Consider the following 24,185-nt stretch of genomic DNA (forward strand, 5'->3'; position numbering starts at 1 on the left):
AAAAAGCTCATGTGCATTTTTCACTTTGTTTATTTTATGAAAGTATCCACTTATATTAGTAACATGCATCACTTCTAACACAAATTTTAAAACTACATCAAAACCTTTCATATATCTAGATTCCCAAAATATCACAGGTTTACTTTGAACAAGTCATTTCAACAGAACAAAGCTAATGTCATTCAAGACTGTAAGACCCATCAAGTTCCTACTTGTTTAATCAGTACAAGTTCAATATCTGAAGTACAACCACACAGAGGTCATGAGCAGATTTCTTCATCTACGCAGTGAAAGAACAAAAAGAATTGAAATTCAAGTCCAGATGTCAGCAAACTTGCATGTTTCTACTGACTGAACTATCACAGCATCAGTCAAGTGACATTAAAAATAAGTAAATAGAAGAGTGCAGTATTTTCAGGAACACTCCCTTACATGTTAAATAAGCAGTTACACAGGATACACTAACTGATAAAACTGTGGACTTTCAAAACTAATTAGTCATGTTTATATAAGAAAATTCACACAAACATCAGTCATTCTGACCTAGAAATCTTTGTATCAAACAGCAATGTGACATTTGTTTCTAATATGCCTGCAACTATTCCCATTTGACTAGATTTCTAAATATTAATTAATTCTCCAGTTCTGAACTGTCAACTATAATGTGATTTATGAAATGCTGTACCTGTAAAATTAGCCTCTTATCTTAGCGTAGCAAGGTCTGTTGCTAATTTGTTTAGTGCCGAGTGTCTGCAGTATGGTACGAGACAAAGCAGGAGTTCCATATTGCACAGGACACATACAACCCAGCCAGCTACAGACCGGACTTAAAACGCACTGAAAACCCAGTCAATGTTGTTACCCTACAACTTTAAAAATGAAACAAGACAGATATTTACTAACATGGATTACTTTCAAATTTTTAAATCATGACTCAAACTCACAGAGGCTACAAAAGTATGACTAATGTTTACTTTTAGAGCATTAAAAGATTAGTTAAATGAAATAGGCAAGAAGAATACATATTGACATTCTCCTCTTCTCCTCTCCTCCTCACTGACTTCAGAAGGATGTGAACAACTGTCTTGTGCTTCAGCATCATCCCATTAAGTCTAATAAGAATGAATTACCACCCAAAATTGAAATGCAACTTAATAGCATTCTACTTCTACCACTTAAGAGGTAAGAATTTAATCTTCCCTCCCAATGTACTTTTGGAGAGATATAAATCTATTAATCCCTTCTTTCAAAAAGTGATTGATTCTTTTCCCACAAATGAAAGCATGCAGAGACAGCTGGGCATGTCTTTACAGCGGAAAATATTAGCAATACTATAGGTGCATTAATTTTTCACTGTGAGAAGACCTATAGGTGAAAACAAGAAATAACCTTCTGACACAGAAACAAACACACAAAAAAGCATTTAGAAGCTTAACTACAGCACCTCACTTTGACTTAAAAAAGTGCTCACTTCACCTCCCACTAGGTAACCTGCAAAGAAAAGTAAGTTAAAATGTAAATATAAACATATGCATACATAAGGAGAAGCTTGATGAGGAATGCTGCATATCAAAGCCAGCTTCGGGCATTGACAAAGTGGGGGCAATGGGCTGGGCACCAGGCAATAGTATGGTCTAGCAATCATCAGATGCCAGTAGTGTGCTCTGATACCTCTTACCCACTTCATGACGCTCTACTCCTTTAGGGACAAGCCTAAACCTTGTAACACTGTTTCCCTTTTGGCCAAAATGGAGAGCGCCCCTGAGGAACAGTGAGCACCGCAAACCATAGTCACACAACCTCCTTACTATCTTGGTATTTTCAAATTGTGTTTGAAATGCAGCACGGTGGTACTGTATTTCTACTGCAGTACTGTCACAGTATCTACAACTATCTTTAAGTTTTATAGGGGTGTTAAACAGCCCTGTGAAATATCAGAAAAAGTGCTGCTTTGCCTGTGCCCGCATCCTGGAGATTCAGGGGCTGCAACTGAGGGTGGAATTAGAATGGAGACAAGAACAGTCAGTACTGGGTAGGGGTTACATTTCAGGCTTGGGTGTCACTGCCTTCCCCAGTTCTTCCATCTCCAGTAGCAGCAAGAATAGGTGATATTTAGGGGTTCTATCCAACCTTCTTTCTGACTGGATAGACATTAGCTGAGACACAGGAACCAGAGTATGCTGCCGGTTACAGTGTCTAAATAGGATGCGGTAGTATGTGTCAGGACCAGACCGAAGAATCCCTTTTCTCCCACCCCCAACTCTCACACCCATCTGATCCTGAGGTATGGGAACTGTGCACCCATCTCCCAAGATTCCCTCTCATCTTCCCCTCATGCCTTTGAAGCAAGTCAATTCGAGACAGACCTGAGAAGAATAAAGAACAAAATTAAGTGAAGTACATGCCTAATTAAGAACTTAACTTGAAAGACTGAAATGAATATTCAACTTCTCAGTCCATGTTGTGAAGAAGATACACACTTGCTAACATTCAGCAGAGAAGATCTCTTACGGACTGACTAACACCAGTAAGCATTGACTTTTCTTAATTTAGCTGACATTCTAGGAGGAAAAGTGATGCTCTGCTGTTCTCCTTGCCTCTTTCTGTCAGGTCTGTAGTGTGAACTGTCTCATCCTTCGAGGAACTTTAAAGGAATCATCAAACAGTTCTAACTCTTTGTACATTTCAGAATTCAAATTCCTAACCACCAAATTAGGCTGGTATTGTAGTTTGAACCTTTTGGGGGATGCTCTAACGATCACAAAAGCGCTCTATGCATGGTACTGTTAATTTTGTGGCACTACTGGAGATACCTAATATTACAGTTGCTTCAGTAGACAACTGAAGATGAGTTAATAAAGATGCGGTTCTCATTTTCAAAGCATATTTCAATTTCAACATAGAACAGAGCACAAGTAGCAACAGCAAAACAACTGGGTAGTGGCATTTTTTTTTTGTAGCAACATTAATTTGGAAAGCTTAACTAGGCAACTTGCCAAATAAAGCCTGTAAAGTTTTCAGGTATATGTTATGTACTGTTAATAGATAATCTTAACTATCTGCTCACCAGCAGATTCACCCAAGCTATTGAGCTTGATTTTTATTCCACCCTATGAACTGCTTTTTTGATGACACAAGGTAATGCTGTAAGATGATTAGCTAACGCCAGTCACAGTGATCACTCGCTCTACCCAGGAGCTACAGAATTCTCCAGCACTTCACAGCAACAATCATTGCTATATTTGTACGGAGACATATTCGGCTTTGACATTCCTAAGTTTAGTATTTCCTTAACAAAAGTACTATTTAAGATGAACATTCAAATAAAATTCAGTCTCCTGAGAAAGTACGCACATATAGGAAAAGAGCACACGTACAGCAATGCAAGTATTTCATCCAGATCTTAACAACATTTAAGGCAAATTACACCGATGGCAATGGAGTTCATTTGACCCTCCCACTACAACAGAGTGCAAGATCAGAGTGTTGCTTCCTGTGGGAATGTTGACTGTCTAAACCCCTATCCATTTCATGCTACTATTGCCCCATCATCTAGAATTTTTATCTGGCATTTTATAGTCATCCAAGAATATGTAATCTCCTTACTAGCAGAATCTGTGGAAAATTTTCTAAGCCCGCAATTATAAAGGCTTCTGTTCTCCAAAGTCTTCAGCTGCAGATGCACAAAATTTTCACATCTGCAAACTCAGAAAAATGACATGATACAAACTAACTGTGAACATTACAAGCTATCCGAGCAATTCTAGGAGTCAGTTTTTAATGCAAATGTAGATTACAGAATCAATTCTGCCATACAGCATCTAATTAGAGATGGCAAGTCTAGATTCTTGAAAAAGACAGTTACAGATTGACTCCATATCCGACATATTCTTTGCATCCAAAGGAAGAATTTATTCAGAGCAATGCTTTTATGGAAGATCTAATGAGAAAGTTCAGTAACTTCCACTGAAATGAAGAAACATATATACAGTATTCCATATTAAGTTTTAAAACACCTGCTTGCCTACATATTATACTACAAGCACAACATCCTGAAAGTCTTATTCTGAAGTCTGTATCTACGAATAAGCAATTACCACAATGAGTTTTGCATATGGTTTTTAAAATGGAAGTGCAGTACCCCATCAATCACATAATGAATCCAACGCATTACAGCAGTATTTCTCATCATGAAAATGCTTACTTGTGTTGAGTTTATAATCTTGGAAAGCCTGCATGGATGTTTAAACCAGTTTCAACCAATCAGAATTTTGCACCAGCAATACCTGTAGGCAAAAGTACTTATGACAGGTAAAGAGTCTTTCCTACTGCCCACAGCCCAAACCCAAGGTGTTACAGACCTCACAGTAAGAATGGAGAAAATCTACGCCGAGCTCTACATGCATAAGAACCAGCGAGACAGAGGGTGGTACTCTGTTTACCTGAGTCAAAACTGACATAACTCTGCAAAATGGAAGAGCAACCAAGCAATTTTATTTCAGAAAAATATCATGCTCCTTTCTTTTTAACTTAAGCTGATGTCAGCAGAATGGTTTTATTGGGTCTTAAATCTAATACAAACAGAAAGATATACTGCATGAATTGTCCCCAATTAGTTTATATATAATCAATGTGTCCAAATTCTGTCCACAAATTATGTGTCCAAATTATATGTCCAAATTATGTGTCCACAAATCTTTTTTCTGGAATTTCTCTAGGTGCACACCTACCACAATTTTATGTGGAAGATATTATCACTTTGCACACTAAACAGGAGCTTCTGCACCTCACTGGACAACAAACACCCAGGAGTCACAAACACATCAATTCTACCCAGTCTTGCACAAGGGACATGGAACACGTATACACAGTTCTTACTAAAGTCGACTGAAAGATGACTACCATGTCAAGACTGCCAGAAAGAAAAAAATAAAAGCTTTGGCTAACGTAGGGTTTAACATTGTCCTAATTCTGATGCTTTCAGGGAGTTGAATATGGAATTTTTGATGGTTTTGTCTTTATGATTTTATCTCAAAATAGATGGATATGTAATGACTCTTTACATTCTGAGATAAGCTTCAACTAGTATCAAGTACTTAGTGAAAGCTCCCAAGAGTGCCCTATATCTATAGAGGTGCAACTGATCTTTAGGGGTTTTGTTGCAAGTAGAGCCATTTGAAAAGAGAAATACACATCCTGCAAGTTGACTGTCAACCAGAAGTCTCATGTTTCATAAGAGAAATGGCAGCAGTACTATCATTCTGAGTTTCCTCAGGTTCAAAATTGGTCATGGTCCTGCTTTTGATTTCAGATTTCCTAATTCTGAACAAACACACTCACTCAGAAGAATGTGGTGAAGACTCCTTTGTTATACAAAGGACAGTTAATATGCTGACATAATAAAATGGCAGAAAGTTCTGCAGTGATGTGGTCCCCTAACTTCAGAAAAGACGAAAATTCCGAGTCAAAGGAGTTAGAAGTTTCTGTTCCTGGAATCCAGCCGAGCAACTAAACTCCCCATTTGTAATACCATTAGAATAATCCCTGCTGGGGAAGAACAGTAGAAAGCCCAGGCAGAAAAAAAAAAAGCTGGATGGCACAACCAGAAGGACACATATTTTTTCAGGTCCAACATTCAACCGTGCTCAATGGAAATGCTGAAGGACATCAGAATGGTTAAAGAATAGCCATTAAGAATATCAGAATGTCCCCAATGTGTTTAAGAAAGATTACAGCATTCCTACTGCCACTACTTGGCATGGTATTTTCACTGCCTGCAATAAGATGTCATGCTTAGCAAGTGCTAAAATCAGGAACTGCATGCTGCCAGTAGCTTAATGATATGAAATTCTACAGGGAGTATATACAGTCATTCTAACTTCTTCAGAGAGTCCAGGGCATCTTCAGTATTTTTGCTAAAGAGTTGCAAGCTTTTTAAAGCATTCCATGACCACAGCTTATACTTATCACACAGTATACCACATCTGAAGCCACGAAGTGCTTCCCATGATCACTGTAGTGGGTGTATATCTGCTGACAGTCTCTGACACCTCTTCTGATGGCTACTGGGCTTCTTCATTACTTTTTTCTGTCTTGCTTTTGAACTATTCCATGTCTCAAGGCAAATTATTAAGAAAAATGTTAGTTTTATCAATACTAAAAGACATACTTCACCAGTGAAGTCTGCCATTCATAACATTGAACATTTTAGGCCCGAGAAGAAAGCAATGATGACATTTTTCCCTGGGACAGTCAAAATTGCCAAGAAGTTTCAACAATAAGATACAGACAGAATCATTTGAAATTCCTACAGGGGAAAACTGAATGCTCGTTTTCTTCTCTACTGGACATACACTTCATTGCAGACACTACATGATGACTGGCATCAATACTGATGGCAATATTGGTTCCATATCTTTTGACAACATCAGCTTATTGAGAGGCATCACTTCTCTGCTCAATACAATATTAACTACCACAAACTTAAAAGGCCCTATAGCGTTATGTCTGTTTCTTTCTGAGTGCTACTGCGCTACTCTCTGGTGCATTAATCTTGCATCTTGCAACTCTAAAGGCTTTGCACTGAATTCAAGAATATGTTCAAGAAGGATGTTTCTTCTGGATTAAACAAATTCATCTTGTACTTGTTTTTAACGTGATGGAGGCTGCTTAACTTCAGGACCTTCTAAGTTAAAGGCTGGTACACAAGGATCTGGTTGTCAGAAAGGAATGCAAAAGGCAATTAGCTGAATAATATACTTTAAGCAGCAAAATATTCTTTCTGTGAGAAATGTGATACTAGAAACCAATGGGCTGAACATGACTGCTTCACAAGAAGTGACTGGGAACAGAGGACAGCTAACTCCCCAGCTACTTTTTCCAGGGTCTTCTACTACAGAACAAAGCAACCTGTAACACCTAAACAACTATAGTGGACTCTTATTAAACTTATCTCAAACATACTACCTGCTATCCTGTAGCAAGATCTAATATGTACCCAGAAAAGAATACTAGTTTTTGTAATAGTCTGAAATAGAGAGTAAAATACAGGATTTTTCTTATTCATTTCTGGTAGTTCAATTATATTTTAACTATTTGGGAGTATGTGGCACAGTCATCATCTCCATTACATAATAAAGTCATCTATATGCTACAATGCAGTGGCAACTATGGAAGTACTAGCTATCACAAAATGCAGTTGAACAAACTTCACAATCACTTCCCATTAAGTGAAATTTAAGGAATCAGTCTGGACACAAGGCCTGGCAGACCATTTCTACCCTGTAAAATACAAGACATGGTAAAAAATAAACAGGACCCTTAGAAAGTCTCTAGATCCCCAACATCCCATATAGTGTTTAAGCAAATTACAATCTTATTTCTGGCAGAACATTTAAACAGTTATAGCACTGTATGTAGAAGAGCTTTAGCAGAAACTACAGTGTTCAGCCCTCAATAACCAACAGCCTGTCACTTGAACATCGGTGTAACATGAGAAAGAGTAGGTCCAGCCAGAATCCGACATTAGATATCAAATCACTCAGTACAGATTATGTCAATGTAGTCTTTTGTTAGCTCACAGAAATTAAAGGAATCTACAGTGTTGTAGTTGCATGTGAGCAGTTTAAGCCAGTTTAGCAAGTTAAAATAAGGTAGTATTTCATCCAATATTCCTTAAATATTTGCTCTTTAATATATCTCTTAATGCACCTGCTATTCTTCCTCCTGCAACTAGCTTGCAGTTACCTGAGTTCTCTGACTATGCTTTCTTTCAATTGTCCCTTCCGTACATGGATTATGTTTAGTCCAAGAAGCTGGACCTCTCATAGTGCACCTGTTCAGCTCCATCTGTTGCAATACTGACTTACTGACTTTTTACTACAATGAATGCTGAAAAAATAAAAATTGATATTTCAGAGTAGATAATACAAAGCGTCATCAGAGCAGAAACAGACAGTCTATCTAACTTGAACAATTTCTGTCCAGTGATTGAGGGCATGTTAAAGACCTAATTTTATCTAACTTAAATGTGTCTGTTCAAATTCTGTTTAACCCTTCAGTAACCTGGCATAGACAGACACAAATACTGCATTCATCAGGCATATAGCAGGGATCAGGCAATTTTCCGCTGTGGGTATGTACATATATAGATATACACATATACTACCTGCAGAAAAAAAGCCAAACAATATGTCCAGGGTTTGCAGACAGACATCTGTTTAGAGACAGATCTAATTATGCCCTAATCAGATTAAGCTGAAAAGAAAGACAGGAATACAGCCCAAAGTGCAAAAGGAGGGGGAGGATTCACAACTCCAGGATACCTTGTACTGAATTACACACCCCAATTTAACTGTGGCAGTCATCCTTCAACTGACCTTTGCTAGTTAAAAGGAGTGCAGAACCACTCCTAATCCACTTCTGTGCACAAATCAGACAAATTAGCTTGAATCACAGCTAAAAAGCACACCACTCTAAAGATGATCTAAACTATTTCACCCGATTTTTCTCTGAAGCAGATTAGGAGTACTCACATGATCTATTAATACAGTCCAACAGAAGGGATGGTGGCCTCCAGCTGAGGGCAGAAAGACCTCCAGCTGTTTGCAAAGTGACTGCATAGTCTCACACCAGAGGAAATTGGTGTGGGAATAGGATGTCACAAAATAAACAAAGACCAGGAAAGTAGATGACAACAGAACGTGGTCTTCAGCCTTTCCTACAATACACAGACTGGAGTTTCTCTTTCTAACTATACTTTGCATTCTTGAACCACTTTCAATGTCTGATTTATTCTGAAATAAGTATGGCAAGCAGAATTTAAAATCAGTTATCCACTATATTTATTTTATAACTTTCATACTGTTTCAAATAAGTCTTAAATAAATAAAAAACCAACAAATTTTCACTGATTTTAATCCAACCTGTTAAGAATTGCACTTGATGTTTACCAATGTTTCTTTAAGGACTGTGCACAAGAAACACAAAAATGTAATAACAAAACATTACTTGCTTTTTATTAGGTATCCTCACAGCAACACTACAGATTAAGTGTACTGCAGTGACTACAGTGCTCAACATTTAAGACAGTATTGATAATTAGTATTAAATTTGTCCCATGTACAATGTGAAATTAAAGTTACATGTTTGTTTTCTCATTACGTGATGGAATTTCTAGTATTGCTTAATCTTACTATATTGTAGCTATCAAACTATTTCATTGTGCTCCTCTGTCACTTTAGTAAAATCCAATTCATGCTTGGAAGCGACCGTAAAGGGGTTTTTAAAAAAGAAGAAAATACAATAAAAATGGGGAGGTGGGGGAACATTCTTAAGATGAGCTAGGCTTAATTAAACACACACATGCTTTGAAGCTGTGATGCCTTTCTGCTACAACAGACTACACCAACCATTGCCTCATCTATCCTATGTCCAGAAGCACATCCTTTCCAAAACCCATCACCTCCTTGACCAGCTGGCTACATTAGTACACAGTTTGATAGCTACAGTCCTTCTGTCTTATATTAATGAACAGTAAAAGTGGTGAGTTTAATTTCTAATGTCACTTTATTAAATAACAAGTACTGACTTGAGGTACCATGCCTTCCCCTTCTGTCCCATTGCCACACGAAACAGTGTAAGGTAAAATGAACATCTGGTTGCCCATGAAAGGGAATGGGGAAAGGCGGATACTAAAGCAAGCTGATCAGTTGCAGTTCAGGCAGGGTTGAAAAGAGGTGTATTGCAGAGGATACGTGAGAGTTGTTGGGAAGGACCTAGCAGAAGTTCTCAAGGGATAGTTCTTAGGTCACATAATCCTAAATCTTTTCTCTCCTCGCTCTCCAGACATGAATTAAATTGGCCTGTTCCAGGACCTTTCACGCTTCAATCCCCACCAGACCATGTGCCCTCTCAACTCTCTCTCCACAAATGCGCATTTAAATTAGAAAACTAGAGTTAGCCTTTCTGATTCAGAAAAGGGACTCGGCTCTAGATCCCCAACATCCCATATAACCACTTAAGCAATGACAATCTTATTTCTGGCAGAACTTTTAAACAGTTAGAGCACAGTAGAAGAGCTTTAGCAGAAACTAAATGATGTTCACCCCTCAATAACCCATGACCTGTTGCTCAGAGAACTCATGGATACCGGAGATCGGATCAGGGTACAAGATGTTCCAATACAGTAGCTCACTGGCAAAGGGGAGTTTCCCTCTCCTTGCACCCAGCTGTAGGTACCAACACCTGTGCTTACCAGATCTCTGTGAGCTGCCTTAACCTGTTAACACAGCAGAAAACTATCCCAGGAAATGTCCAACAGATGATGGGACATTTAGGAGAACTGCTCCCCTTGACTGGATGCAAATAAGGCCAATTTATACTGGTGAAGACAAGCTTAGCAGCACCTTGTCATATTGTAGATATTCAGCCAGGCTTTACTCCAATCACCACGAACTGCCATCTTATAAGCCACAGCAGCTTCCTGGAGGTTCCTGAAGGAACCTTTGGAATCATCTTCCATGTGCTTTCCAACACACAAATGATATCCATGGCTACTCCAGCACAGCATATTAGATACTGAGATAGAAAACAACACTGCTTAACTTCCCAGGTAAAAGTACCATTCAACTAACATGTAAAACTGTTCTGTGGCTTTTTCTTCTTGAAGATAGCTCTGAAACATTAGGTTAATGGTTGGACTAGGTCATCTTCAAGGTCTTTTCCAACCTAGATGATTCTGTGAAAGAAGACAGCAGGTGGCACTGTATGGAACACACTATCCCAAAGCAAAACCACAATGCACATAGGTAAGAATGTTGTGTTGAAACTAGAGTATGGTGGAAGCATAAGGAAAAAGGGACCCTGAAGCTGACTTTCTAAAGCAAAGGCAAGAAAATAAAATGCAGTGATGAAATAATTGCAAGCATGACATATCTGATACAAAACATACCATCCAGTCTTGTCCCAAGCAAAAATTGGACTTTACCGTGGGAGGGCAGGGCGAGCATTAGTGAAGCAGTGGTGGATTACAAAATTAAAGCACTAAAAATACCTTGGTTCCTGAACATGTTTAGCCATAGGAGAAAAATTACATTTGTCATCGCTAGCTGACCCAAGATATCACAAATTAAGATACTGCTGCAAATGTTTAAGGTAGTCCGTCCAGTGTCAAAATCCATTTTCTATTTGGCAAATGAAAGACTAAAACTGTTACAGAGTAAAATGAATTGTGAAACATATGCAACAGTTTTTCAAATATTACTTCAGACATTTGACATTAGAGAAATCATTCTAGTCAGCTGTGTAAGATAAAATAGTTAAAATACAGTAGCATTACACAACTTCTTGGAAAACTCAAACACTGCATTGGCCTTCATGACTCTTCTTCTACAATAAACTGAGCCAAAGAGATGCCGGTTTACTTCAGTTGTTAATATAATAATGTCAAAGCTCCAAGTTTGTTTCACTGACTCTCTAAATTAGAAGAATTGTAACTTTAAGGCATTTTATCTATTGCCAGAGAAAGAATTAAAGGCATTTTAAAGGCCTTTAATATCCAAATTATAAACTTTAAGTATTTCAACACTGAAGATGAAACTGCCTTTTTCAAGATATACATTCCAAACAGTATTTATGAAATTTTAAGTTATTCACCTGAACTTCCAAATGCTGCTTGGGATAAGCTTAGAATAGGAAGGAAGCACATTCAACATATGCAACAGACTACAGAAAAAAAAAGCTTGATAAACAAAAAAAAGTATTCAGGACAAGTAGGCTTGTTCTATTATGTTTTGCTTCTGCATCAAGAAAATTTTCAAATCCTCTGGCTATAGCCCACAAGTATTCTGTTCAACAGGTACTTTCCATACCTAGCTTTCCTTAAAATATCCTTCTATTCGGAAGATAGGAATAAAATCACACTCTTTGGATTTAAAGAAGCTGGCTACTACTTACAGCATAACAATCTCAAAAAATGAATGCAGAGACTGAAAAAAATAAAGCAAAAGAACTCACAAAATGTAGGCTGCCCAGCCACGTGTGCTAGAACAGTTTAAAATTACATAATTACATGCTATTTTTCCCTTCTGCAAAATCCATTTACTGTTCAACAGGATAGATGATGCCCATGCATATAGTGAGCCACTCTTTTTAAAATAAATGTAAATAATACCATGTAAAACAGTCTAGAAAATAACAGCAATTCCATTAAGAACACCACCAAAAATCAATAATCAAACCAAACTCACATGCTCAGTTGCAATGTAGTTTCCTAGAGGGTTTTTTTGTTTTAAGTGTGGAAAGTTTTGAAATGGTGTTCTGCAATTCTGTCTTCATGGATTATCAGCTGAACAGAATTCCAATGTACTCTTTACCTAATAAACTAACATAACCCATATAAATCAACTGCCATAGAAAATGGTATGATAAGCACTGTAACACCCGGAAGTAATCATCATTACAGTCCACATACCCCAGTCATTTATATTGGACAGGCGCTGTAAAAAGTAACATATGATACTGGACTTGGGTCTCCCATAGCAGACAGTTTAAATACTGTTTCCTGCTCTCAGAAGCACTCATGTACACTCAGTCATTCCTTGTTTAAAATAGGCCGTTTCTTTTTCTAAGGCACAGGGATATTGCCTCACTTAATAGCAAGAACTTTTGAAGTATGGGAAGCATTTAATTCTCCATATGCCAAAGGAGCTTTTACCCTGGGAAAGCAGCAGTAAGTTGAGAAATACAGAAGCTGATCTATTTTGTTTGTATCTGTATCCTTAAATTCATTCCTTGGGCTGCTTCAACTTATGTAAGGTGTGGTACAGCATTAGGGTCAATTTCATGGTACCTCGCTAGCCCAGACCTACCAGCTACCCACATTAAAAATACCTCAGCTTGATTCCCAGCAACAGCTCTGATAAAGATCACAAGCTCTGCTCAGCTACGGGGCTGGAAATGAAGTCTATCCGTTGGACATACTACGAAATTTACTGCAGATGTAAAGCACAGAAAGACTCTAGCAATACTTGTCCTAAATTCACTTTGTTCTCCAAGCAAGTGGTAAGACTGATGGTGAGGAAAAGTTTTGCTAAAGGAGTTAATAAAAACACCTGCACATGCCCTACTACAGGGTGCAGGCTCCACAGGCTCTGAAAGCAGCAGCTTTAATGGTTCTGCTAAGTAGAAAGAAGCCCTCAGGATTAGCCCTAAATGTCAGTACAAATGTACCTCAAAGGACTTGCAAGAACAAATTTTCAAAAATTAAGGAGGAAACTGCAGCACACACACAGATAGACATTAGATGGGAAATAACCTGACTGTATCAGAACAGATCCTTGTAGAGCAGCAAAGACATCTCCCTAAACCCAGACTATCCCCAACCCATCTGAAAACTATTAGTACCTACAAGATTTTGAATTTTCCTGCTAGGTTCAAAACTTTTATTCTCCCCTTCCCCCACCAGTACAACATGAGACAGATTTAAAAACATGAGGATTCGGATTACAGACTGCCAAAACCAGAGACTATTAGCAAGAGAATTATGATAGGAAGCAAAAGGTAACCTTTATAAACGACCCCTAACCCTATGTAGTCAAATCATATTTCTGTTTAAAAAACAGAACATCCTAAGCTGCTCAAATAATAGGGTATCTGCCAAGGAAAGTCCATTCAAGGATTTTCATCACAGCATTTGCTCTAGTTAGTCAAGTGTTTGTGCATATTTGCTGAAGACTGTTTAAAAAAAGAATCATGGCATGAAAAGCTAAACTTGCTGGTTCAGTTTGACCCAGCCTACATAAAACATTCCGATACATTTTCCTTTTCAAGTTTCATTCTGCTACCAACAAATCAATAAAAGGGTCAACACTTTGCAAGCATTCTGTCTCACCTCCTATGTTTTCCAAAAGACGACTGTAGGGATAGTCTCTGTACTCAACCATACTCCGCACATGTTTTATGAACACTGCCCCTCCTACCCTCTCATGCATAACCCCATTACTGCACCTGCATGAAGTCCGATGAGGTTTTTACTCCCATTAAAAGTTGTGCAAGTGAGGAAAAAAAAAACCCAAACCTGCTAAGTAAAGATGGTAGAAAATGATAGTAGAGATGGACCAGACGTTTGACTCTTACAGGAACGTTATTTTATGAGGCCACATAGTGAACTGCTTTTCAGCTGCATCAGTCTAACTGATCAAATCTAGTCTGAAGTCTCCCCACTCACAAAGCGTAGTCCCTGCTATGCCTTCAACTCTGGCCAATGTTCTTTTCTCAGACTATCCTCCTTTCATTAAATTTCTAATATTTACCTATTTCTGCAATTTCCTCAGCAGTAAAGAAGTTCAGTACAGTCAACTGTACATCTTGACTGTTAACACTGTATGAACCGTCTAGAAAAGTTTATTTAGCCTCAAAACAGCACCCTCCAAGTAGCTAAACAAGGAAAAGCTGATCACGTCCCTGGACATACAGGATTTACAATCTAAAAAGCCCCAAAAGCCAGAGACTGCCCTGTGCTAACAGAGTTCCCCAGCCCATATCATAGTGCAGTAGAAATGATCAAAAAATGCCTGATCTGGACCTTCCTCATTAAAACAGGGGGGGAAGGGGAAGATACCTGGCAGGCTATTCTCCAAGAACATAAAAATCTCTAAACTTGCCCTTCAGGAACACACAGACACTGCTAAATCAGATTTGGAGACTATGCTAGAATATTTTTCCTACGATAATGAAATGGCAGAAATGAGTTTGAGCTATCTGGCTACCTGAAAGCCTGCTAAAATTATTAGTATTACTAGAGTATAAACAACTTTTATAATTCAAATGTAATGTCTGTATCTTACATTTAGAAAAAAGTCACAAAATACTTAATCCAGCTGTCCACTAACAGCAAGTACACAATCTTTTAAAATATATTTCAACAAAATAGAAATAGAGTACTTCTCATTTCATAGAATCAAAAAGCTTGTGAATGAAGATACTGTAGTAAGTTTTAACATGAATCTCATGACATCTGCAACATCTCAAAACCAATCCAAAGTGATTATATTCAAACTGGATTGGAATCAAATGCTTTTGCGAAGTCTGGAAGTTGTCGAAGATTATAAACGAAAGGAAGTGTCTGGGAAAAGAACCCTAAGGTGGGTGGGAAATGTTTCCTAACCAGATCCACATTTGTGGACTCACCTTCAACAAGCTTATGTGATGGGTTGAAAGCCCCCAGAAAGATAGCAGTTTGGAGATTACAGTGGCTGCCACCCTCAAGAACACATTTATTATGCAATCTGCTGTCTGTTTGCCCAGCAAGAAGAGTCACTAGCAGGCAAGCAATGGCCAGATGAAGTATCTGGGTGGGTCACACTTGACCATAGCCTACTGACTGAGCATTGTTAGTTGAGATTAATCAACACTATTTACATTTACATGAATTTTTTTCCCACTTATGAACACCAGTTTAAAGGTACTCCCATTCACTGCTGCATACCCCTTCTTCTGTCACTCCTGTTGCTCCAGTGTCTTAACATGCTCTGTTTTTAAACGCATACATGTCTCCACCCTATCACTTAATCCCAGTTTACCCTCTAAAATCAGTTGCTATTTACATTCCCTACCAACATTCATATTTCTTCCTCAAAAATGAGAAATTAAGACTGCAATATGAAAACCCATGACAGGCAAGTTCAGGGAACTAAAATGTTACAATTTACCTCATTGAATCAACTCACCATGACTGGTTTAGAGCAAGGACAAACTAAAAAGCACGACCACAACAGCGGGTGACAGAGGAGAACTCCTACTCCAAAAGGCAACCGTTGGATCAGCTAACTACAACACAAACCCACAACCTTATTCAAATCAGTACATTTACACAACCTCCAGTGTTCAATCATTCTCATACAGCACTTCTAATGTTCACTTGAGTCACACTTTGTATTTAATGAAGCTTTCGTATCATATTTATAGGTGTCAAGTTTTCATTAATAAAAAAAAAGTTCATAAGAGCTCAAGAACCCATCTAGCAAACATGATTTGAGCCTAGCAAAACCTGTCTTTTTGGCTGTGCCCAAGATAAAACTACTAACTTCCTTTAACCTGTCTGCCTCTGAAATGCAAGCAATGACACTGACCTTCTGTTTATTTTCACCAGGTCATCCCCATTCACCAAAGTCCACTAATGGTAGATGACTGTATCAGTGACAAGAAAGTGGACTGCTACCATAGATATATAAAACCCATACTTCTGCCTAGCACAATTACGTTAGTGAGGTATGATAAACAATGGTCACCCTGATGACAGTTAAAAAGCTGGTGGTTTGAGTAATCAATGATGTTGGTTTGGAAGAAGCAAAAATGTATATGAGACTGTGGTAGTGCTGTTCAGTACCAGGAATTGTTGGCAGGACAGTAGGAGACAACATTCCTGGCAGCAGTAGGTAGGCAAATGTAAGTGACAAAGATTGCACTGGTGCTCCATCCTGCACATGCAAACTGGTACAGAGAAGGTCTCATGCTCAGACACAGGAGCTTCTGCATTCCAGTTTAAGCCAGCTTTCACTCCTAAAGTAACTGGTGTTAATCTGGTGTTTAGTAAGCTGTTAACTTTCTCAGGGAAAGACAAAAGTTTGATCTAATGTCATGGGATATGATTAATGATTCAGATACAGTTGTCACACGTGTGACTTAATGGTGAGAACTGTGCAAACAGAACGAATGTCCCTGTTTTGATAGCACTCCCTGAAGACTACTGATGTACCAAAGGTTGTTACTGTTTAGTTAGTAGCAGTATCAGGATGCAACAGTCTTAAATGTATACATATACACATACATATAGATTATTAGGTATATATATGATACTAGCAGCCAAATGAAATAGCACATGGGCATGCTGGAGCTGTACGTTAGACAAACCAGGGCACAGAAAAGTAGTCCGTGTTCGAGTACTCCATAATTTTGGTTGCCTTGGTTCAGCAGCCATGCTGGCATTTAAGGCAACACCTGACAGAAAGAATGACCCCACTTGACATCCCAGTTAAACATGTACTTTCACAAAAAGCTTTCACTGTGCACTTGTATGTACGTAACACAGAAATTATGCTTTTGGTCCATCCAACTGATGAACCAAATTTCAGCCATGAAACCCGTCCATCCCAATGTACCATCCCTGTCCATATTTCAAGTCCTTGGCCTGGTAACAAAATCCTGAAGTTAAATGCCGGAGTCCTGTCAGTAGCACGCTTAAAGTCAATGCTGACTGACTTCATGGATTGGCTCACCTGACCAAGAAGCTGTCAAAAAGTACACACATTTTTCAAAGTCTTTGGACTAGCTCAAGTATGGAAAATAAACAAGACAGGAGAAATAAACCAAAATAAAGTGGCAATACTATACAAAAGAGGCATTCAGTGTGGAAAAAAACAGTAATCCTAGTAACGACGAATAGGTTACAAGTTTGTAAGTGCCAATATGGAATTGTATTATAATGGAGACCAAAAGCTGTCCTTTCTCTACTGCCTGGGCCTACTGTTCTACCTAAGGGTAATTTCTGGAAGAAATGCCAACTGGAGTAAGTCTCAGAAGCTAATTTTACAAAACCAGCAAACCTTCCCTCCCCTCACCCCCCCCCCCCAAATCAAAACCTAACTTTACTGTCAGAAATGCAGCTTGAAAGGCATGTTAGGAAAAAAGTGGTATTTGATTCAATTAATATGTAGAAAACCCATGGCAAATCTCCCTTTCTTCCCACCTCAGATCTCCTACAGTTATGTCCATACCAGAAAACTGGATTCTAAGTAAATGAGAAAGCCTTCTACACCTTAGAGGCAACAATATTCTTCCATTCAAAAGAATAACTGATTTATCTAATACTCCTCATTTTATCAAATAAACCTCAGCTTCCTCTCTTGATCACAAAACGAATACTAGAGAAAAGGTGACTTATCCACATATTGCAAGATATCCTATGCAAGCTTGACAGAAAAAGCCAAAAGAAAACTATGGAACTGTTCCACCAACAAAGACTATGGTCCCTCTGTCCTGAAAAAAAAAAAAAAAATATCCAGTTTACCTGGACAAGCTGCTAAAGAAGTGGTTAAAAAAAATAAAAATAGAGCACTGCTTCTAATCTCTTCTCATAAGCTCCTTTCCCACATTAGATTCAGACTTGTAAGAACCTTACACCTGTGAAAAACCTTTCCTACCTAGCTACTCAACAGTATTTAGGAGCAACATAATTTTTTACTCTTTCCACCAATATTGCTGCTGCAATAAAGGCCTTTGTTTTTCTCAGTTTCTACCATTTTAGGTTCTCTTTCCTACTAATTAACTTAAGTGCATTTGCCTCTACCATTTCTGGCATGCAGCAACATGACACTGGCATGATTCTTGACATTTCAACTGCTTCTCACAGACCTGCATTAAAATCAATGAGTTTTGTCAACTTCATCTATTCTCTAATTAGCAAAGGTACATACGGCAGCAATGCCTTCTGTTTGTATACTAAGGAAGATGACTTTGCATCAACTTACACATTGCTTAAACCAGAAGTTCATCTTTACAGCCATATCACTACTATGAATTTAACTCCCATAACACCTTTATAAATGTCCTTTTAAGGCTTAATAACAAAAGTTATGCAACTTGACACGGTAAAATTTCCATTTATCCAACAAGGATGAGCCTTGATTATAAAAATCAGATAAAGTTGTACAAAAATGTAGGTTGTATGCTTAAAAAAAAGTTTCCTCCGTGATAGAAAGGCAAGTCTTTTTGCTTAAATTTAGACTAGAAGAGCCTGAGAACTACTCCACAGGATTCAACCCCAGGTTCATAGTCTCACTGCAGATGTGTTTAACTATGCTCCCCTCGCTGTTAACTTTATTAATTGAAAGTTTGCATTCCTTCCATTCATTTGTGTTTGCAGAAAAACACTTAAATTATGGGCAATTACTTGATGTTTTGAAGATATTTTGAGATATTTGGCTTTCACATCACAAAGCCTGTATTACTTCAGACAGCATTTAAAAACAAAGCAATTCCTTGTTCTCTATCCACTATTCTGAGCCATGATTTGTGAATGGATTACACTGGGGGGGGGGGGGGGGGGGGGGAAGCGAGGGGGGGAAAAACAACCAGAAAAGAGGAAGTTGTGCTTTTGAAACTATCGAAGTAGAGTGCATGCTTTGCAGATTAAGTACAATTTCAGTAACAATTTTAGATTAAGTTTAACCCGGAGTATCTAACCGTGCATTTCAAAATGAAGCATCTCCTTCCTTCACGTGATTAACAATAAGACCAGAGACATAAAATTTCAAATTAAAAACAGAGAATTCGTTATTCTAAAGTCATCTGCCCTACTGAAAGTTCTAAAAAGGCCACGGATTCCTAGGATGAAATCGCCACTAATATAAGAATTCATTGTCACGTTTTTGCATTAAAAAACTGCCCCACAAGTCCCGTCATCTTTCCCTTCGCCTTGCCGCAAGGAACGAGTGCAGCATTTCTTGATCTTATACATAAAATGGTTTCAGTACCCTCCAACAGGGAAAAGAACAGACAGCTTCTACAGGAGGGAAGGCAATCTTTAGAAAAATCAAGATGCGTGGGAAACGGCAAAAGTCCTTGGGCTGAGAAACGCAGCTTTGAAACACCTGGCAGTAAATCAATGTCACCCATTTCACTATAATCCCTCAAGTCACTTTTATGAAGATTACTTCCTGCAGTGCATTCCTCGCCCTCCTCCCTCCCCGGCCGACAAGGGCTCTAGGAAGGAGCCCTCCGAGACGCCGCACCGCACATCTGGAGACCAACCCCGCGGCAGAAGGGCCCGGGGGTCGCTCACGTTTGGCACGGCTGTTTCACTACGACGGCGGCCGCCGGAGCCCCCGACTCCTGCCCGGCACTCCGCCTCCCTGCCAGCGCCACAACTTTCCCCCTGTCCCCGGCAGCGCGTCCTGCCGCAACTCCGCCGCCTCCAGCCCGCGCAACTCCAACGGGTCCGGGGGAGCAGCCGCCCCCCAGCCCCCGAGGTCCCCGCCGCCGCCCCGCGGGGACACCGAAGTGCCCGGCGCCGCTGCTCCCCTCCCTCCCCCCGCCCGCCCGCCCCTCTCGCCTGTCCCCACACACCGCGACCCCTCGGGCTCCCTCCGACCTGCCACAGCGTGTCCCGTCCGCGCCGCCTCCCTCCCCCTCTGCCTCCCTCCCTCCCTCCCTCCCTCCCTCCCTTCCCGCCGGGGCGGCCGCGGCTCTCGGCTCCCTCCGCCCGGCAGCCGGAGGAACAGGCAGGGCGCAAGTTCGCGAAGTGGTGGAGCCGGGGGTAGGCGGCGGGGGCCTCCCGTCGTCCCCGCGGCCGCGGCGGGGGAAGCCTACGGGGCGCCCCCCCCTCCCCTCTCTACCGCCGGGGCTCCCGGCGCGGCGCAGCCGGCTGAGGCGCGCCCCGTGAGGGGGCGGCTTTCCCGCCTGCCCGTCCCGTCCCGTCCGGCGGCGGCGGGGACTCACCAGGGGTCGAACTCGTGGATGATGCTCTCGAAGCGGATGACGGCGAAGAGCCGGGAGCTGAAGCCGGCCAGCCAGGCCAGGAAGAGGATGGTGAAGGAGAGGAGCGACTGCCAGCCCGCCGGCTGCGACAGGCCCCCCGACAGGCCGCCTCCGCCCGCCGGGGGGCCGCCGGCAGCCGCCGCCGCCGCGCCGCCGCCGCCCGCCCCAGCGCGGCTGTTGAGCAGCGCCACGGAGTTGGCGGCGGGTTTGTGCTTGTTGTCGGGGGCCGAGTGCTCCGCCATGTTGTACCCGGGGCTCCCTCGCAGCCTCTCCGCCTGGCGCGTGCGGGGAGGAGGCGGAGGAGGGGTGGGGGAGGGAGCGGGAGGAAGGGCGGGGGGCGGGAGGCGCGGGAGGCGCGGCAGGGGAGGGGAGGGGAGGGGAGGGGACGGGAGAGGAGGGGACGGGACGGGACGGGAGGGGCGGAGCCGCCCGCTCCCTCCGCGGTGCTCACTGACTCTCCTCGCGCCGCCGGGCTCTGCCTCCCGCCACCGCCGTCACCATCCCAGTGCAGCGCGGGGCGGAGGCGGCCGGGGCGGCGCGAGCCCGGGGGCGGGGCCGGTGACGGCAGGGGGCGGGGCCGAGAAGCCGGGGGCGGGGCTGAAGGCTGGGGGCGGGGCCGGCGGCCGCGCGCGCAGGCTGAGGGCAGAGCGGGGCGGGCGCGCGGCCGGCGCCAGGGGGATTGCGGCCGCCCCGCGCGCGCGCGAGGACCCAGGCGGGAGGGGGCGGGCGGGCGCGCGCGAGGGCGGGCGGGTCGTGTCCGCCGGAGCGCGCGGTTTGACATTTGCCGCCCTCCAGCGCGGGAGGAGCTACGGGGGAGGGGCGGGGCCCCGAGGAGAAGGCGAGGACGGCGGGGGGGAGGGACCAATCCCCGCGGTAGCCCCTCAACAGGAACTCCGTGATGGCCTGTCATAGAGCGACAGGTATTTAAAAGGGGCGGGGCGAGCCGAGGCAGCCAATCGGAGCGGCGCGGGTGAAGGCGCGGCAGCGCGCGTAGGGTAGGATGCGCTCATTGCCATCCATTGGGGGTATAGTAAGAGCGGTGACTGGCGGCGGGTTGCTCCAATCGGAGCGAGGCGTGCGGGTCACGTGGGGCCCTCAGGGGCGGTGATCACCCCTAGCGGCCCCCAGCGCCGCGCCGGGGCGCTGCAGTGTGTGTGGGCTGGCGGGGCGGCCCCGCTCCCGGCGTGCCCTGCGCGGGGGCGCGGCACGGAGCCTGCCGGGAGTCGTAGTGTGCGGGGGGGCGGCGCGCTCGAGCCCCTGAGCGCGCGAGGGGACGCTCCAACGGCTGTAACAGCGCCAACGCTGCTTGCCCCTGGGTGTGCGCGCGCGTGCGCGTCAGCAGCGGCGCCGGCCCTCCCCTGGGGGCTCACCTCCCGGCCCTGAGGAGGGCCTGGGCTGGCGTTAAGACTTCCACTCAGGGCTGGAGCCTGCTTTGGTTTGTCTTTCCTGGTATGAGCTCGCTCCTCGACGCTGTGCCTCCTTGGGGCTCACCTACCTTTGATCCGCTTGTTTCAAACGTTTAATTACCCCGGTAGAAATCGTGTCGGCCGCAGCTGAGCGTTGTGTCAGAACTTGATCCTCGGGAGGAGTGGCTGGAGGCAAGGCCTGGCCGAGGTCTGGGAGAGATTACAGCCCTCACCCTGGTGCAGCCACCTGCAGGGTGTCTGGGCCCACCTGCCTCTACCAGGAGCACTTCCACTCTGGTGCAGAAACCAGCAAGTTGAAACCTTGGCTTTTTTTTTTTCTTAAGTAACTTCCCTTTTAGGGGTTTTCGTAATGAATTGCCGTTTGGGAGTCTTGTAACTTTCTCAAATGTTCTGTGAAACCTGCAGTTACAAGGAGAATGTGAAGAAAACTGAAAGTTACTGAGGTTTTGCAGTCATGCTTTTTGAATGGTTGTGCTGATTTTTTCACTTAGATGGCAGGAGACTGCCTGCTTTTAGAAGAAGTATGATACTAAGCACAGGTGAAATAAAAAATGCATGGTTGTTTGCACTACTTGCACCAACGACTCAATTTGTGACTTTTATGTAGGGCTTTATATTTGAAATTAAATAGCTTGGGTTTTGTCTGAGCTCCAGGCACTCCCTTTGATACATAAACGTTGCTTTTCAGAGGTCCTGAAGATTTGCAGTTCAATTTCATGAATATCGATGGGGACTACACTGGCCTTTAGCTGACTAATATAATTGTAATTACTTCTTGCTATTGTCACTGTTTTTATTCTATTTGCCAGAGGAAGAAAACAGTATGTTTCTTTGTAAGCAAAGTGGAAGTCTTTCTATTAAAATTGTTCTTCTAGTGGAAAGCTCTGTTTAATAATTTGTAGAGAATGTAACTGGTTTTCCTCAGTCTTTGCATTAGTCAACAGCTGTGACTTGGTCACTGATTTGAAAGCAGAATTACTGTATTGTAAGGTGTGCATATGTTTTAAGATGAGTACTTTGATACAGTGTTACTTCTAGAGGACTCTTACATTTATATACCCTTTTATAATATGGCTTAGGAAAACTTCCAGAAAAGAGGTTCAGTTTTGCTGAATCTGGTTTTTAAAAGGCTATGTTTTTTGTTTGGCGGGGTTTTTCTGTTTGTTTTTTTTTAAAAAATACCATGTTCTTTCTTATTATTGTTTAAATAGGCCAATAATATGTTCAAGATAAACTAAGATATTTGCCCCTTTTCTAGTGTTGTCAGTGAGGCTTTTTTAATGAGCTGACCAACTGGCATTTCAAGTGAAGAATTTTTTTTTTTTATTTAATTGGCTCATGAACAAAGAGCAAATGTGACTAGAAATTTGCAACTATCAAATGTTTTCTAAAAGGCATTGACTGATTTTACAACAGGCTCAGTCCTGTTCTACTTTTCTGAAATGACAATGCAGCATTTCCATTCTCAGGTTGGGATCCTGTCTTTTGGTAACAGCAGTTCAAGCTTAACGATGCAGTAGAGGAACTGCTTTAAATGGTAGTGATGTATGTAGAATACCTTTGTCTTTTCTCTCCCCGCCACGCCCCTGACCATTTTTCTAGACGTTAAGGAGCCAAAAAGGACTGATGATGCATATCAGCTGGACAAAAAATGTGAATATCAGAACTTCTTTTTATGTCAAATTTAGTATCAATGTTAACTTTCATTGATTGGGAATCTAGTTTATTTAAAAGTTATTGCAGATCATGGTGTGGATAAGGTTATCTGCTGTTCAGTTTAAATTTCAGTGCTGTAATTTTACATCCAACAGGGAGGTTATATCATTCTGACTACACTGACAGAGTTAAATTAGACAATTTTTTGCACATAGACAAGCCCAGACAATGTGATTTATTTGAATGCTGACTAATGGTAAAGTGTTTCTTTGTCGTTGGTAACAAATGATATTGTTGCCTATTCATTTTCAAACTGTTCAAAAGTTTGTACTGTTGAATACCTCAGAGCTGGGGCAAAGAAGTTTAGTGGTAACAAAAGCACAGTTCTAGTAAAAGATTTTATTAATGTTTCTGTAAATATATTGTTTGAATTTTTGTATGGAATAAGGTTTAGTAGTCTTACAAAAAAGTTGATCAAATACACCCAGATGGAAATTCATAGACTCCTATAGTTAGATGGAAGGATTCAGCGATTTTGGTACTATACTGCTCTGGCAGCAATGGAAA

General features: G+C 41.8%; 1 protein-coding gene across 2 annotated transcripts in view; it reads right to left on the bottom strand.

The window, feature by feature from the left end:
* Positions 1 to 21,018, bottom strand: part of STT3B (STT3 oligosaccharyltransferase complex catalytic subunit B) — a 52,501-nt gene extending 31,483 nt beyond the window's left edge. Inside the window, exon 1 of one of the 2 annotated variants that reach the window (XM_074860780.1) lies at positions 20,497 to 21,018. In XM_074860780.1, the coding sequence (XP_074716881.1) occupies positions 20,497 to 20,777 (281 nt within the window). In that variant the 5' untranslated portion in view covers positions 20,778 to 21,018. The remainder of the gene's footprint in view (positions 1 to 20,496) is intronic. The other variant, XM_074860774.1, reaches the window with a different exon arrangement.
* Between the last annotated feature and the right edge of the window lie 3,167 nt (positions 21,019 to 24,185).

The sequence above is a fragment of the Strix uralensis genome, chromosome 1 (assembly GCF_047716275.1).
Source record: "Strix uralensis isolate ZFMK-TIS-50842 chromosome 1, bStrUra1, whole genome shotgun sequence".
In the NCBI taxonomy this organism is placed as follows: domain Eukaryota; kingdom Metazoa; phylum Chordata; class Aves; order Strigiformes; family Strigidae; genus Strix; species Strix uralensis.